This window comes from Malurus melanocephalus, unplaced genomic scaffold (genome assembly GCF_030028575.1).
Source record: "Malurus melanocephalus ecotype Western Australia unplaced genomic scaffold, MMel_1.1 scaffold_83, whole genome shotgun sequence".
Classification (NCBI taxonomy): domain Eukaryota; kingdom Metazoa; phylum Chordata; class Aves; order Passeriformes; family Maluridae; genus Malurus; species Malurus melanocephalus.
In genome coordinates this window covers 920,278-938,774 of record NW_026623315.1, presented here as the reverse complement: position 1 = coordinate 938,774, position 18,497 = coordinate 920,278, and the positions used below count along the sequence as shown (strand labels likewise).

Genomic DNA, 18,497 nt, shown 5'->3' with positions numbered 1-18,497 from the left:
GCCAATAAATCAAAGTCTGAATTTATACTGCTCCACTATTTAAACATAGTCATAACAATCATTTAACCTTACAGCATAAAACTCAGCTGATAATTTTTTTCTGACTAACACTTAATAAACTTTATTCTTGCAGAATTGTAGAAAAGTTAAGCACAGTCTACCCTTCTTACAAAGTTTCCTGTTACAAAGTTACATGGTTTGTGCATATGTTGTATTTCATTATTAAAAAAATTCCTCCGTGTAGCACCCTCTTTGTTGTAACAAACATACTTTGCCTCTAGGCTAGTGCTATAATAAAAGTAAAATTAATTCAATGGCATTTGCTGAGAAAAAGATAGGTTCAAGGTATTTTCACACATTTTTGCTTGTAATATTTTTATGCCAAAGCTGTATTTTCTTTTTTCCTTCCCTTTGCTATTGTTTTATTATTTGCTTTTATTGGTACAGTATCCATGAAACAACTTCAAATAAWTTTGAACTGCTCTGGAAGCCAACTTAAGGCTTTAAGGTTTCAGATGAAAAAGTAAATTTCTAAACCTGTGCTTATCAGGGGGATACAATACTAAACCATGTATCAACTCATTTGAAGACTTATATAAAACTGTGATTAATTGACTTATTACTTAACTATTATATAATGCAAGTATGTGGCATCACACAAAACAGTAATAGTGCTGTTGCAGTGCAAAATCCTTATTTATAATTAAACGCCATTCGAAAATAATTCAGCAGCTAAGAAAGCGAAGTTATTAAACTATGCTTTCTGTCTGTCACTAAATAAAATTTGTATTCTATTCAAGTGCCACCCAATAGATTGTCCCCCACTGATACGCTGTCAATATGCTACTTCTCTAGTTCTTAGGAAGACCAAAAAAAAACTTAAAATTGAAAAAGATTTTTTTTTTAAATCACAAAGAAAATTGGAAGTGTTCAGAGTGTTCATGCACCCACCTTAATGTACCATTATGTCCTGAAGAACAACCACAGAACTCAATCTTTACCTTGGAAAGGGCATCCTCCTGCCATGGCACATGATCATTCACACATTTCCTAAGCACTTCAGAGAGCAGCTCAGGAAACCTGCACTTCATTCATCAGCGCTCAAAGTAGAAAACTTTAGTATTCACTCCTTACACAGTGTTGTTTGTTCATATATGAGCTACTATCCTGCCCAGCATTCAATCTAATGCACAACTGACCACAGGAAATTTATGTGATAATCTGTAAAGCTGCCTAAGTCTCATGTAACAGTGGCTTTGTTTTTACTTTAAAGCCCTTCTCCACTCTGCACATTACTCCAGCAGAAATTTATTGCATTCACTTTCCTCAAACATAAGTCACTTTCGACTCAAGGCAAACAAGGCAAGAATGAAATTGCGGCCTGATCTGCAAACTTTTTCCAAGAAGTAAAAAGGACACTTTTCTTCTTCTATAAAAAGCATAATACCATCACTTCTTATAAGCAGGCTCACATCAGTAAATCTCTCTTGTTATGAACAGTCAGGCACAAGTACATCGACTCTCAAGACACAGAAGGATTTARGTGAACAGCTATAAGGTAGCTCAGCCCTAATCCATTCAACAGAAAACAGTAAAGTAGGAATAACAGTCATTTTCCAAACTAGTATCTTCTTTCTCAGATTTCTCTATAGGCAGAAAAACAGACCATGTCTAAATAGCTTCAATATGGACATGACAAAGTCAAGGCACAGGTCAGAGTTTATTMTGTATGTTGTAGGTACAAAATTAAGGTAACTTCAGCACTAATTATCTAAACATCATGTTAGGAAAAGACAATAAAAATTACTTATGAAGTAATATGAATTTATTTGCACTGAGTCAAAAATTAGTTTTGTTTAATGCCCATTCCCTGCAAATCTTTCACTGTGCCAATATGSAAATTCATGAGATTCTTAAGCAGCTGATAATTATCTTAATTAATTAATGTCTGATTACACAGAGTTTCAATATTACTGCATGAGGATAGCTTACTACTATCATTTCATATAATTGATGTCAACAATGGTAAATTGATTAACCAAAATTCCTGCACGGGTAAAACAGATCCAATTCATCATTATTTTAATTGAAATAACTAGGCATATTTTGGTGYAACCATAAACAAAAAACATGTGAATGATATAAAATTATGTCCAAATTATATCAATCACAAAACTTAACAATACTGGCTCAAAATCCAATCACTACCTAGCTACCAAAAAAAACCCTTCTCACTGCTTTTCAATTAACATTGTTTTAATTTTATTAAGACTAAACAATATATGGAGTATTGTTTAATAAAACTATTTCTAGATTAATACCRGATTTATGCCCTTAAATCTGAACTCGAAGTACACTGCATGATAAAGAAGAAAAAGAATAGGGATTCTTAACACTATATCCAGTTCACTTGGTCCACTCAATTCCAATCTTTTAACAATGGAAAAACATGCAACTTATTTATCAGAAGCTTTCAGCAGTGACTTCCAATCAGACAAATGAACTTCCATTTACTTAGGACTTACCAGCCCTGCACAACATTTTAAATTATTTATGGGGACAAACCTTTTACAAGAGTATATTGTTATAGGACAAGAGGCAAAGGTTTTAATTAAAAAGAGTTGATTTAAATTAGACATAAGGAATGAGTTTTTTACAATGAGGGTGGTAAAACACTGYAATATGTTGTGCAGTGAGGTAGTGGATGCACCATGCCTGGAAACATTCAGGGTCAGACTGGACAGGTCTCAGAGTGACTTCCTCCTTGCAGGGACCCACTAGATCATGCTGCTCAGAGGCCCATCCAACATGGCCTTGAAAACTCCTAGGAATGGGACACCTCTCTCAGCATAAAGCCATTTCCCTTTGTTCTATTGCTATCTGTCCACGTAAAAAGTCACTCTTCCTTTTTTCTRTAAGTCCCCTTTAAGTACTGCAAGGCCACAACAGTACTGTAAGATCTCCCTAGAGCCTTCTCTTCTCCAAGCTGAAAAACCCCAGCTCTTTCAGCCTATCTTTGGAGGAAAGATGTTGTCCATTTGCAACAACATCAGTCAGCTCCCTCAGGACCTTAGGATGCATGTCATCAGGTCCCACACATTTGTGGTTATTCAATTGCATCAAGTGGTCCCAAACCCGCTCTTTGCTTACAGCAGGAGGGACTTGGCTCTCCTAACTCCCACAAAAATGTTCAGGGACTTGAGAGATGTCAGAAACCTGACTGCCAGTGAAGAGTGAGGCAAAAAATTCATTGACTACCTCRGTCTCCTCCATGTCTGTTGCTACTAGTTCTCCTTTTTCATTTATCGGGGGTACACCCTCCTTGGCCTTTCTTTTCTGACGTACATACTTACAGAATATATATACAGAATAGCTTTTTGTGATTTTTCACATCACTTGCCTTTCTTCATCCCATCCCTACACCTCTGTACTCTCCCCAGGACACCTGTCTCTGTTTCACTGGCTGTGCATTTCTTTCTTACTCCTCTGGCTTGAGAACCAGATCCTTGCTCATCCATGCTGGTGTCTGCCCTGCCTTGCACAATTTCTTTCACATCTGGATGGAGAGCTTTGTGCTCTAAGAAAAGTGTCCCTAAAGAACTGACAGCTCTGGTCAGCTCCTTTATCCCTAAGGACAGTTTCCCAGGGCATCTAATTCACCAATTCCGTAGACATCTGGAATTTCACTCTTCCAAAGCTCAGGATCCTAACTTTGCTTCTTGCCAAGACCATGCTGCTTGAGATCACAAACTCAACCAGGGTGTAGTCACCACAGCCCAGGCTGCTGCCAAACTTAACCTCTCTAATGAGCTCATCATCTTAAATTATAATCTTGAGCCAATTACTAAGCCATTGGTATTTGACTCATAAAGACTCAGAACATACTACAGATGCAAAATCAGAAAATACTTTTCAAGATACTATAAACTATCAGCAAACAGCACTTCATATAATGAGTTGAATTCTTAGCATGGCAATCTCTGGTGGTGGAATTGCATGATGTCATAATAGTATAATCTGACCTTATAAAACTTACGTGATGAACGGGTTTATACAAAGTAAAATTTTCGTAGAGCTGAGTCCTTACTATAAGTAAGGATGCATCATAAGTCATAAAGATTTATGCTTTTTCACCTTCATTTTCTCAAAAAAAAAAAAAAAACCTCAGGAGCTTAAGGTAGAGTACCTTCAGGATCTTTAAATTTTAAATCTGAAGTTAAACATGAAGTTTACAATATGTTCATTACTTAAAGGCCGTGGCATTTTGTGGCTAGGTTAAGAGTTCACTTGGTTGAAAACCAGTGTTCAGCTCTACTGACTCATGATTTTATCATGAATCATCCTTTCTAAAATGGCCCATATGCAAGAATTGGAGCACTGGATGACAAACTCAACTTACAGCTCTGAGACCATGAGGAAGAGTTCAGAAATATGAAAAGGAGACATATGCATTCTAAACAACAAAGGCAATGTCTTAAAGTAAAGCTCAACTTTTGAAAGTCTGGGCTAACAATACTGATCTTTTTAAACATAAAATCAATAGTTGATCTTCCTATGTCTCTTCTTGATACTTTMTTGTTTTCATTTTAGCACCAGTGTTCAGAGACAGCAAGGAAAAAAATAAAGCTAAAGTAGAAAGAAATGTAATAATCTGCATTATAATCCTTTGCCAGAAATCTTTAAAGTTTTAAGTCACAAGTAACTCTGACGACATTATGCTTGACTTCTATATTTTCAACTTTCTAGGTGTTTTCCATTTACTATTTTAAAACATTTCCATTAGCTATGTTTAGAATTCTRGCTAAATTTACAAGAGATTTCATAGCTTTTTCTCATACCCCTGGGCCTTTAACAGTTTTGCTGAAAGTAAGAGTGAAGTTCATTTCAGCTTTTTGCTAAAGCTCTACAACCAACAGAACACATTTGTTTCAATCAATAAAAGACTTTCAGCTACAGACGTTTTCAGAAASTGCTTTTGCATTTCCTACACATCATTAAGCGTTGCAGTAAATAAACCTGTAGAATCAGTTCAAGGATAAAAGCAGCTTTAGAAATGCTGACTAATAACTGTAGTAAGAGGACCATCTAGTGGTGATAACCACAATTCACACTCCGCTATTTTTAAGAAATATGTACACTGTTAATCTATGCAAGCCACTGGTCAACTTCTCAGTCYTTGCGGTTTTTATCCCACAGCTTTGTAAATTTCCTTAATTTAGGTTTCAGCTTTCTATGATGAGTACAAATCAGTTTGTTGATTTTCTTCATCTGTTATGAGAAATCTATGTCAATTCTTCCATATATGAAAATTATTCATAGATCAAATCATTAATCTGATGACACTAGCAAGAATGAAATCTAGCAACTAGGCTATAAAATAGGTTTCTTTACTATTCCACAATTCTCTCCACAGAGAAATCACTAATAGCCTTTTTCTTAATACAAGAGACAAAAAAATCAAGTTGAGAAGTCACAGTTGTACTTCTATGTTTTACATCTCCATCACATTTTAACCAAAGATATGTGCAGTTAAATGGACCAAATTATAACATAATAATTAAACTAGAAGGAACAGAACAGCCAAAGATAGCTGAATAAGCAGGAAATACACATCCAATGGTGTTTGTTCCTATATTTCGAATATATGAAACAGCTTCAGAGACATGAAAATCATTGAATCATAGAATGGTTTGGGTTGTAAGGGTTGTTTAAATGTCTTCTAGTCCAAAATCCCCCTGCAATGAGGATGACATCTTCTAGATCAGGTTGCTCAGAACCTCATCCAACCTGACCTTGAGTGTTTTCCCACCCTCAATGTAAAAAAACTTCCTCCTTTTGGTTAATTTAAATTGTACCTCTTTTGTATAAAACCATTCCCCTTTGTTTCATCACAATAGTCCTTGTTAAAACATTTGTCTTCAGCTTTCCTGTAGACCCCCTTTAAGTAACTAAAGACCACATTAAGGTCTCCCTGGATTCTTCTTCTTCAGGCTGAACAACTCCAACTCTCTTGGCCTGTCTTCACAGGAGAGACACTCCAGACCTCTGATCACCTTCATGGCCCTACTCTGGACCTACTCCTACASTTCCAGGTCTTTCCTGTGCTGAGGTCTCCAGAATTCTACACAGCGCTCCAGGTGGGGTCTCACAAGGGAGASAATCACCTCCCTCACCCTGCTGGTCATGCTGATTTTGATGCTGCCCAGGATATSCCTGACCTTCCAGGTGTAAGTGCAAACTGTTCCCTCACATCCAGCTTTTCATCCATGAGAACACCCAAGTTCTTCTCTGTAGGACTTCTCATAATTAATTCATCTCCCCATCTGTACTCATGTTTGAGATTGCCCAGACCCAGGTGTCGCACCTTGTACTTGGATGTATTGGACTTTGTCCAGYTCCCTCAGTCCCCATTCTGATATCTACCACTTGAGAGGAATAGGATGACAGATTACAAGTGAAGACTGAGGAAAAAAAAGTTGTTGAGTACTCAGCCTTCCATTCATCCATTGCTACCAGTTTACCAGTGCTGCTTCCTTTGACCTTCCTTTTCCAGTTAACATACCTGTAGAAGCCCTCCTTAGTGTTCTTTTCACCAAGTTCATCTCCAGCTGTATCCCAACCAGACACCATCCCTATACCCTTCCTATGTCACCTCTCTCTGCCTCCACCAGTTGTGCATTTCCTTCTTGCCCTTTATTTTGACCTGCAGGTCTCAACTCASGCATACCTTCCTTTCCCAATTTCTTGCACTTGGGGACCCTGAGTTCTTGGACTATATGGAAGGTATCCATAAAGATCTGCCATTTTCTGACTCCTTGTCCCTGAGGGCAGTTCCCTGAGGGCAGTCCAATTGACTAACTTGAAGAGTGGGAAGTTTGCTGTCCAAAAGCTTAGGGTCCTGATTTTACTTTTAACCTGTCCCACACCCCTCAGGACTGTGAACTGAATCATTTCTTTTCGTTTGTCAGTGTTAAATCATAAGGCTGGGTASAATGCACTGCTTTACCACTGAAGGTATGGGATTAAGAGCTCCAGAAAAAGAAAAAAGTATAACCTTCAGCAACAGATATCTGAGCAAGACTGAGCAACTTCATAGATCAAGTGCTCTGTGTTAACTCCTACAGCATTCTTTACTTACTCAGATGAAAAATCGTGTTCCTGGGGGACTGACATTCACCCTCCTCCCCAACACTCCCACAGCATGCTTTCCCTGTATGCATGCTTTCCTCCTTCTGTTCCACTGCCATTGAGTATAGCAATAAAACACATATTACTCATAGCAGTAACAGAAGGCAATAAATGCAAAAACTCTCCCTATATTTTGTTACTATACTTCCAGAGTGTGGTGCAGAAATTATAATTAGCAAACCAAGCTCATTGCTGCAGGCTTACAGCATCACAACAAACTAACTGTTGCTGAAGGTGAGATAGTTAGCAGATGCCTGAAAAGAATTCCAGAGAAGCCTGTGGAAGACSAATAGTAAAAAAAATTTCTTTATTTACAGACTCTCAATGGCACACCAGAACATCTGCCAAACACAGATACACATAGATACCATGGCAGCCCAGAYCAGGACAGGCATTTGTTTACTAAAAATAACAGCACTTGATAGACTTCGTTTCTGGTTCACTCTGGCTGGTCTTGCAAGATGGAAATAAAACCACAATACTGTAATCCATAAGCCTCAAGGAGAGGACAAGACATCAAAGATGATACTTAAAAACTTGAAATAGGTTCACTGCAAAAAGCTTGGGGAAAGATAAAAAGCATATCCCTGACAAGAAATCTAAACAGACAGTCCAGGAAAGCCATAAAAAGAACATTTGGTCCAAGAATTCTACAAAAAAAAAAAAAAGACTATTTCTTTTCATTTGCCAAAAAAAACTTTAGCCAGTGTCCATTTTGCCAACTTCTCTGTGATGCTTCAACACACGCCTTACTAGCTCAGGTAACTGAACATTGACTACAATTTTCCCAGATTTAGGTCTTAAACAGAAAGCATCTTGATCTTACAATATGAACATGTATTATTCATTATATAATCTAAATCTCTGCCTTCTTTCTTTATTTTTGACTTGAGATCATTCTTTGTCCAACAGCAATAAACACACTTACGTGAGSTGGAACATGGTGAAGAGAAAAGGAAAAGGAAATTAGCATAACATGCTAACACAGGAAACTCAGAAAAGTTTACAGAACCTATTACGGTTCCCTCTGCTGTTCTTGCTGCTTTGTCAGGATTGGSCTTCATTTTGATCATCCTATGTGTTGAAAAGTGTTTAGCTTGCTAAGTTCTAGGGTAAACATTACCTCCAGTCTCCCTAGCTTGCAAAGACACCGTCCTCATTCCTCATTAGACTACTTGCATCTTCCACAGCTCATGAAACATGTCTGGCATGAAGACTGAGCTGGTGGTCAGACCTCTACTTAGACCTCCATGGTAAACACCCATGCAGGTCAAAAATCCAGAGAATTTCCTCTGTAGAACAGCATGGTGGTACATGGTCACTTGTTTTATTCTTTCTGAATCATTTCAGACACTCATAAGACTTAGTTTACAATCCTCTATACATTTGTTATTGCAACTCCACTGTAGAATGGAGAACATTATTCCCTCTTCTCAGATTTAGGAACTTCTGTATTGTCTTTCTACTTTTAATAGGAATATGCCCATACCATATACACCCATTCCTCAAGATACTCACAGCACTTATACCTTCTTACCACATGAGTTGACCATTTTCCCCAAGGTAGCTGAAAGAAATTAGTAGGTGAAAATCTCTTCAGTCAGTAAGGATTTTGGTCAGYTGAACTGAAGCCCAGGGACAAGCCTGATTTTAGGGTAAGCCATTGTAGCTTTATTACCGGAAAGTTTTTACAGGCACAGGAACCATGTGTATATATTTGCCATATTGATGCAGAAGACTTTCTGTCTTGGAAAGTGACTACCATTCTGCCAACAGTGTAAGAAAACTACTTTTGTTGTTTTTGTTGACAAACCACCCCCCAATATTTTTAAGCAATTTTTACTTCTGAAGAGAAAAAACTGTCATGCAAAGCCAATCTAAATGCTTCCACATCAGAACACAAAAGCATCCACAAGTTCAAAAAAGACTGGTATCTAATAAACCCATTCAAAACAAACACACCATAAATAACATTGTCCACTGTTCTGCTTACCCAGTCAAAGTTTAAGTACTTTTTAGAAGTCTCCATTACATAACTTTCAAGACACTTGATATTTTAGGTTCAGCAAAAGAAGATGTTAACTTTTTTAGCTTGTCTGGGATAAGCAAGTGCAGAAAAGCAAAACAGAATTAAAGCACAGATGAAAACAATTATTTTTAGATGTGAAGTATTTTACAACAGAAGAACCAGGAATTTTGTCATGTTTTTTTTAAATCAACATTATCCTTGTAAACTCATATCTGTGAGATATGTTCAAAATGTGAGAGAACAACTACTCTGCATTTAATATCCTTTGCCTCATCTCAAYTTCTGTTATTTTCAATATGCATCTGATAAAAGGTACCATCAGGCACAGAAAGATGTTTTCCTCTAGACAGCAGCATCATGCTGCCTTTCAAAATCCAATTAAACAACTAATTATMAAGAATATACAACAAGGAGCCTACCTTTTACACCACCAAATGGACCATAAGTCATATTACAAGCAGTTCTTTGAAGATTGTGCTCATACATCAGTTTGATCTGATACTGGTTCCCATGCTCCACATTTCCCTGAGTTCCTACAAAAAAGCAAGGGGTATACATTTATTAATTTGATCAATGCATTATGGAATAAGTAAAGGAGTACCAACGCTAAAAAACCTGAAAAAAAATTAACTTAATTCCTAGTGACTTTGAGCTATGTAGGGTCACACTACTGCTTTTTAAAAAAAAAGAAAAAAATCACCAAACTACAAGATTCCTAAAGGCTAGAACCAGAAGTAAAGTCGCATTATACCAAACATGGTATAAAGACTCACAAGAGACTGAGATTTTATTACTTAAATGTATTTCTCATGTTGGGCACACTTTTAAGATCAGAAAAACCGTCTGCTCAAAGGGGAATGCTTATGATTCTCCAGCTATTCAGCCAGCTTCAGCTGCAATAGTCTCTATCTCAAATTATGCAGTAACTAGTTATTAGCCATAACTTGACAAAACTATGTTTAGGACACACATCACTTGCCTTTACGCTGCCAGAAATTGCATGCAGTGATCAGCAAGGCAAAAACAAAAGACAAACATATGGTAACGAAAAAAAGTTTGTGACATACATCACATTTTCTGAAAAGATCTGCATGAATTTTAACTTCCTGACTCCTTCAGGGAACTAGCAGAAATTAAAAGTCTCTCTAAAGAAACTGAAGTTCCTCATTTTAGAATCAAGTCTTTCCTGTACCTCATGAAGAAMGTAAAGTTCATTACATAAAGTAATATTTAACGACTAATATTAGCAAGCAAAAAAAAAAAAATCAAAACTTCTGAGAACACTCACATCAGCTGTGAAAAAAGTGTTCTGCATTAAAYTCGGCCATAGCTTTAATTACACTAAGATTATTCTAACAACTTAAATAATATGAAAGATTTGTAGCTTATGCTAAGTTTTAAGCAACTTCTCCAATCAAATCAAACATGATTTTTAAACAATAACCCCTAAAGCAGGTCTGYGTTAGGGAAGAGATTGGAATAGATATGAGGGAAGAAGCACTGGCTGAGTAGTAACTAGATAACCAGCAACACGTCAGGATAAACAAGTTAGAAAGCAGTCTGTGTATATGGACAATAATACAGTATCAAGGCCATACTTCAGTCAGCCCAGAAGGATGCTTTCATTTGTCAGAGAAGTATCATASAGATTTTATTATGAATAACAGTAATGTATAAGTAAGTAAAGATTCCACTTTATGGAAGTATAATTTGCCTTAAAAGCATAAAGAAATTATACTTAATTCACAAAGAAGGTTGTTTGAGAGTACCCACTAAGACGACAGAAATTACCATTAAAGCATGAATGCTTACAGATTAGTATGAAAAGTCTATTAAAGGATTGCAAAATTTTACTTTTATTATTACTTAACTGCTTAAGCCATGTAGACCAAACAGCAAATTATAACTCCTAAAGAATTCTAGACTTACTGTTGTAGGTTGTGAATGCAAATTTTAAAATAAATTATTTTAATAAATATTGTACTGGTAGGCTACAAGCCTAAGGCATAAATACTATTTCCTGAAAAGGGAAACATGAAAACTGCAGTACTTCATAAAGAATTACCCCTCAGTAAAAAACAGTTTCACAGATACCTCCAGAAAGGTAAACAGAATCTCAAAAGAGAGCATGTTTTTGTAACCTGACTACAACGCTGCAAATAGGAAGCAAGGTTCTCCTACAAGAAAACCATGCTCTTATAATGGAAGGAACCATTCCATGAGTGTGTCCCTTCACAGAGAAAATTAACAATGCCATGTTGTCTGTTGAATTTTTAAGATGGGTGTACCATTAATAGATCTCTTAAATCTGTATTTTACTCTGAGCATATAGAAGCAAAAAATCAATGCAGAGAATATGTATTTTGTGACTTGGCTCTTCACACACAGAGAGRACACATCATATAGAATTTCCAGCCAAAGGCAGTAGAAGAAAGTGGATCTATGRCAAAACATAGTGGTCTCACCTTCTTGCTTATATTAACCTCCTGTCTTCTCATGGGCTACCTTAYCCACGTTCTGGCTTTCTAAAAAATATTCTGGACTCCTGAGTTAAGAAAGTACTGTAGCTGTTTATTTTTAAAGAGCTAGGTTGTCACTATAGAATCATTTTTTCATTAGCATGTTGAACAATAACACCCATTCATAAAACCATAATGAGAACTAGTTACTCACAATCACTACTGACCACAGACCATTACACACATCACAGCATTTCAGGCATGGAGTAGATCAGCAAATCTCTGCTAACCTCTGCTAAACCTAACTACTAATGTTTCCTCTTCATATCTGGGCTTAAGTGAAAGAAAACGACTGCACATCTTCAAGGATAGTGAGAAAACACTCAAGCAAGTTTATCATCAACTTATCAAGTATCAACTTAAACTGTATCAAGTTTAACATCAACTTTAGGAACCAACATAATCTAAACTTTAGAATACACTTAAAATCACTGGAAAGCTTGGATCTGTAAACTAACCTGAAACAGCATACACACAGAGTTTTCGGCAATGCAAYACAGCCAGATGAAGTGCTTCAGTACCACTGTAAAGAAGGGTTTAAAAAACACAATTTTTAGATAAATTCAAGTAAAATTCATACAGGATAACATTCAAGTAACATGTTGAAATTGCTCTCATGTGTGGGCCAAATGCAGAGGTTTAGGTGTCAGATGTCAGCATAAAAATTCAGAGGTACTGATCTTCCTAAATTCATGCTGAAGTGTTTGGAGTTAATTTCAAAATCAAAATTAATCCTTTAAGAATGTATTTGGAGATGCAAATATGAAGAGCAACCCAACTATTTTCCCGATTTAGTCAGAAACTCATTTGAAACAAGGTGCTATTAATCCTTCATGGAGGGATGATCCACATATCATCAAACAAGTATTATTCAGCAATCACAGACATCACTTTTTTTCAATTCACATTTGTATTAGGTGCATGAAAACTTCAAACCCTCACATTCTTTGTCCCCCAAACACAAGCAGTATTTCTAGAAGAGAAGTACTTGTGCTGTAATTATAGAAAATTTCACCTCATTTCACAGAGTAAGGCATTATTATTCCTGCAGAGGGAATGATATCACAGGATCACTCTGTGAGGACTTGACCCTTTGGTCTCAGAGTATGAAYCTYACCCATGGTTASTACARGTTTTACTTTCACTTTTTAAATAAAGATCATGCTGCAGTATTAGAAGTTAATTTCCAAATTAAAATTAATTCGTTAAGAACTAATTTCTAAAATAAAGTTCTCCTAAGTAGATTCTCTTATAGCCAGTCAATTATAAGATGKTTTCCTTAGAGTCACAGTATCTCTYCTTTACCCTGCCACTTATTTCCWCTAATCYTCTATCAAACAGGAAATAATTGGCCAGTATTACATCCTAGATCACAGCAAGTTAGTCACATATTCTTAACACCCTAAAAGACAACTTTCAATGTAAAGCTTTTCCTGTTCTACACACTCCTAAAATATTGTATCTGGAAGATTATCCTCTATATATACCTTAAATAAAAAATCTCCCATATCAAGATRATTCAAGAAGCAGATCAAATGCATGTTATAGGATTCAGAGATGTAATTAACAGTTGTTCATCTAGAAACTGAAAACTCACCCTCCAAAACAAAGGAAGAAAATCACATCTAACACTTAAATAAACAGCACCATAGCCTGTCATTTACTTACGAAACRAATTTTCCTACTTCCACCTGCAATATTGGTTCTTGCAACTGCACTTCCAAGAGTAAGTCTTCAGGTTGTACTTCATCTCCAGGTTTCACAGGATGTGGATTAAATATTCGGAGATATCCCATATAACTGCCCACAACAATTTTATCTAAAAAACAAACAAACAAACAAACAAACAAATAAACCCACAAAGGATGCTACATACATAATAAAATAGTACATGTGGAATTCAATTTACTGCAAAGTGCTTCAAATGATACCCTAAAAGATAGAATATTGACACGATTCAATTAATGCTCATTATGCTCTGTCTTCTAGTTTACCTTTAGCAACTACATTTTTTGCAGATCCATGAAAATCTGTCAGCACCAGTGATGGTAGCAATAGGGTTGAGTGTTTATGGGAAAGATCCGGGGAAAAGGCTAATGAGGCAGATGTCATGGTGGGGGTCTGTTACAGACMACCCAGCAAGGATGAAGAGGCAATTAAATATTCTAAAAGCAGTTTGGAGAAGTCTCACAATCACCAGCCCTTCTTCTTATGAGGGACTCCACCAGATATCTGCAGAAAATACAACACAGCAGAGAGGAACTGTCTAGGAGATTCCTGGAGGGTATGAAAGATAACTGCCTGGCAYAGCTGGTGAGGGAGCCAATTAGGAAAGGTGCCCCACTGGATTTRTTGTTTGTGAACAGAGAAGGATTTGTAGGTAATGTGATGGTTGGAAGCTGTATCAGGCACAGTGATCATAATTTTATTTTTTTATTCTAAGAGAATGAAAGAGGGGGAATAGCAGAACAGATGTTGTGGACTTCCAGAAGGCAGACTTTCATCTGTTCAGCAAACTGGTAGACAGAATCCCTTGAGAGGCAGCTCTCAGGGTAAAGGGGCCCAAGAAGACTGAACACTTGTAACAAAGGAAATCTTAAAAGGTACAGGACCAGACCATCCTCTTGTGCCAAAAGACAAGTTGGCAGGGAAGAACACCATCCTGGCTGAACAGAGCTTTAGCTGGAACTCAGGAAAAAGAGGAGATTTGACCTTTGGAAGAAGGGGCAGCTGAATTAGGGGCAGCTGAATTAGGGGGGGCTACAAAAATGTTATGAGGCTACATGGGAAGAAAATAAGAAGGGTCAAAGGCTCAACTAGAACTTAATATAGCTACTGCCATAAAAGACAATAAAAATGTTTCTATCAATACATCAGCAACAAAAGGAGGACCAGGAGAATCTCCATTCTTCATTGGATATGGGGGGGAACATAGTGACAAATGATGATGAAAAGGCTGAGGTATTTAGTGCTGCCTTTGCCTTGGTCTTCAATAGAACAGGTTGTTCTCTAGGTACCCAGCCCCTGAGMTAGAAGACAGAAACAGAGAGCAGAATGAGGCTCTCATAAGACAAGGGGAAATGGCCAGCATTCTGCTACACCTCTTAGACACACACACACRTCCATGGAGCCAGATGAGGATCCAYCCAGGAACACTGAGTGAGTTAGTGGAATTAGTGGAATGATCAAGCCACTCTCCATCACTTATCATCAGTCCTGGCTGACCAGAGAGCTCCCAGTTGACTGGTAGTTACAAATGTGATGCCCATCTAGAAAAAGGGTCAGGAGGATTTGGAGAACTACAGGCCAGTCAGTATGACCATAGCGCCAGGGAAAGCCATGGAGAATACCTCCTTGAGTGCCAGCATGCAGCTTGTATGGGACAACCAGGGGATTGGGCCCAGGCAGCAGGGGTTTATAAAGGACAGGTTCTGTTTGGCCAGCCTGATCTTCTTCCATGACAAGGTGACCAGCTTAKTGGACAAGGGACTGATTGTAGATGTTGTTTACCTAGACTTCAGGAAACCTTTGACAGCATTTCCCACAGCATTCTCCTGGAGAAACTGGGTGGTCATGGCTTAGAGAGGTGCATTGCTTGCTGGGTAGAAAAGTGGTGGGGTGGCTGAGCCCAGGGAGTAGTGGTGATTTGAGTTACATCCAGCTGACAACCAGTCACAAGTGACAATCCCAGGGCTCAGTACTGGGGCCAGTCCAGCTTAATATCTTTATCAATAACCTGGATAAGTACACCCTCAGTAAGTTTGCTGATGACACCAAGTTGGTTGGGAGGGTCGATCTGCTAGAGGTAGGATGGCTCTACAGCAGCATCTGGACAGGCTGGAGCAATGGRTCAGTCATATGATGTCCAACAAGGCCAAGTGCCAGGTCATTCACTTCAGTCACAACAACTCCATGCAAGACAACAGGCTCGGGGAAGAGTGGCTGGAAAGCTGCACAACAGAAAAGTACTTGGGGTGACAGCTGACAGCAGCTGGAACATGAGCCAGCAAGAGCCCAGGTGGCCAAGAAGGCAAGTTGTGACCTGGCTTGTATGAGAAAGTATGTGGCCAGAGAATTATTGATCCCTTGTATTCAGCACTGGTGACATTGCACYTCAAATACTGTATTCAGTTTTGGACTCCTCACTACAAGAAAGTCATGAAGGTRGTAGAGCATGGCCAGAGAAGCACAACAAAGCCAGTGAAGGGCTTAGAGGTGCACCAGAGGATGTAAAACCTAGATGGAATATTAGGAAAAAATATCACCAAAAGGGTTGTGAAGCAYTGGAAGAGACTGCCAAGAGAAGTGGTTGAATCACCATCCCTGGTGGTATTCAGAAGATGTGTAGGAGTGGTGCTCAATGACATGGCTTAATAGTGAACACAAAGTGTTAATTGTTGGTCTCAATGATCTTAAATGTCCAATCTTAATGACTCCAATGATTTTCTACTTAAAAAGGTTGTACACCAAATCAGTAACAGCTCAACTTTATTCAAACTGTCCTGAAAAGGACGAGTCCTACAATGAAATAATTTTAGAAGAGTATGGCAGCAATGCAATCGGTTTGGCTCAAGTACCTCTTCTGAGCCAAAACAAAATTCAAAGGTGAGCACGATATAATAAAGATCCCAAGAATTTATTAATTTTTTAAAAATACACACACAAAAAAACTCTCCCTGAAAGCAAAAATCATTTCACACTATTAATGACTACATAGAGAGCAGAATTACTCAAGCAGAGTCACTTATTTCAGTCATCACTTATTTTCCAGACCAAAAGAGTTGTTTATTTTTCTAATTTCTTAACTTTTTAGCTCTCACCTTCCTTTTCTTTTTCTCCCCTCAGGTTTTTACAAGTCACAATATGCTTGCTCCCATGACTAACTGAAAATTCTTTATTTTAATGATATCTACCATTGAGGGAATAAGATACGAGAGATGTTACAAGTGAACACAAGCAAGAATTAACATGTTTAGCAACATACAAATATAAAAAGACAGAAAGCACTGAATTTCTCTTCTTAAGCCTACAAGAACACATTAAAGATAGCAGATCTAAAACTAACTAGCCAACTAGCCTGGCTAACAAGCTTTCAKCATGCATTGGTCAAAGCAAACTTAGAGCTGTGTGGCTTAAAGCCAGCAATCACATAAGTCTGAATTTACCTTGTCCACTGCCACTATTATCAACATCAGCAACACACAGACAGCCTTGGTCAAATTCTTCCTTTTCTCCAAGTATGGTGGACCACCAGTCTCTAGCTTTAAACAAGGACATTCTTCTTTACTGAAAAGGAAACAAATGATTGTTGAAGCTCATACTTATACACGCAACTGTTTATTAAAAAAAAAAAAATGTTGTTTGTTAACAACAGCTTTCCCTATGTATATTACACTTCTTGGTTTCACATTGCCCTAGTGTGAGCTAAAGAAATTTTCGTTCCGGACGTCTCAAGTTTCCAGTTATATAGTTCAGAAAACAACCTCAGGAATCTTACTGTCATTAGTTAAACTAGTTATGATAGACACGGCTAGTWACATGAAGAAAACACAACAAAACAACAGACTTTGAAAAACTGTTAGATGCCTTCCGTCACAAGCATTAAGTAATAAAAAGTTTTTGAAGTCACAGAACTGAGGTTTCCTCTTACCAAGGAGTACCAGAAAAAAAAAAAATTCTCATGGAAGTCTTCTGTAAGAAAAAATTATTTTTAGACAAGTTAATGGAGACATAAACAGACGACATCAAAACCTCCTCCGCCTAATCGCCTTGAAGATGCTCCAGTGACACGAGTAAAGAACTCGGTCATACAGGGCACAAATCAGCTTTTCTGCTCCCTACCTGATGTTATTTTAAGAAGGGGGGAGGGCAGGAGCGAGGAGACTAATCCCTTTGCAGGCAGCTTGACAATAACATTATCCTAGTTCAAAACTCACAGCTCCGTGCCGATGAACCCGGACACACCTGATCCCACAGCCCGCACAGGAGGCGAAGRGCTGCCAGGCACCRGCAGCTCCAGCGRGAAGAGAAAAAGACGGGATTCGGAACAAACTCAGCCAGCAAGCCCGCGCCCTTTCCTTTTTTAAGGAAAACCACGTCCGGCAAATAAAGACATTTATTCTCCCTCTTTTTCCCGTCGCTATGCCCGCTAGGCAACCTGCTGCCGCCAAGTGCGGGCTGGCACAGCACAGCCCTCTACACACACCTCCTCACTCCCTTCGGTCCTCCCTCAGAGTCCCTGGGCAGCAGCCACAGCACCTACACTGAGCCACAGACAGGGACACAGGTACGGACACACACACATACAAACACAGACACATACCCGTGGAGTGGGAGAAGGGAGAAGGGAGAAGGGAGAAGGAGCCCGGCGGGGGCTTACTTAGGCGGGAGGCGAACGCTCCCTGGCACGGCGCAGTCCGAGCCGCCCCGGGGCGGCAGCCCCGTTTCCTCACAGGAGTTCCTCGCTCAGGCGCGGCCCGAGACAAGGCACAGAGCGGCAGCACTACAGGAGAATTCCCACCGCCGCCGCCATCTCCAGCATCCTCCGCTCCCCACCGCCGCCACCAGCCCCGCGCCGCCTCACGCCCCGCCCAAGAGAGAGCTTGGGAAATGTAGTTTGGGAAGTGGCGACATGGGCCGTTGGGCTCTCTCATTTCGTCCTGTACGGGGAGGGAAGGGCGAAGAAGAGAAGCATTCCTCTGGTATTTTCTGAGAGGAGAAAAAAAAGCCCCAACCTTAACCACTCGGCGATTTACACTTTT

At 38.7% G+C, this 18,497-nt stretch overlaps 1 protein-coding gene across 1 annotated transcript in view; it reads right to left on the bottom strand.

Annotated features, from left to right (window-relative positions):
• The window catches only part of BBS9 (Bardet-Biedl syndrome 9), a 272,395-nt gene extending 254,084 nt beyond the window's left edge, over nt 1–18,311 (bottom strand). The window contains exons 1-5 of the mRNA XM_057367718.1: nt 18,116–18,311; nt 16,902–17,022; nt 13,405–13,555; nt 12,195–12,259; nt 9,637–9,750 (exon numbers count right to left, since the gene is read on the bottom strand). Coding sequence (XP_057223701.1) covers nt 9,637–9,750; nt 12,195–12,259; nt 13,405–13,555; nt 16,902–17,013 — 442 coding nt within the window. The 5' untranslated portion in view covers nt 17,014–17,022; nt 18,116–18,311. The remainder of the gene's footprint in view (nt 1–9,636; nt 9,751–12,194; nt 12,260–13,404; nt 13,556–16,901; nt 17,023–18,115) is intronic.
• Between the last annotated feature and the right edge of the window lie 186 nt (nt 18,312–18,497).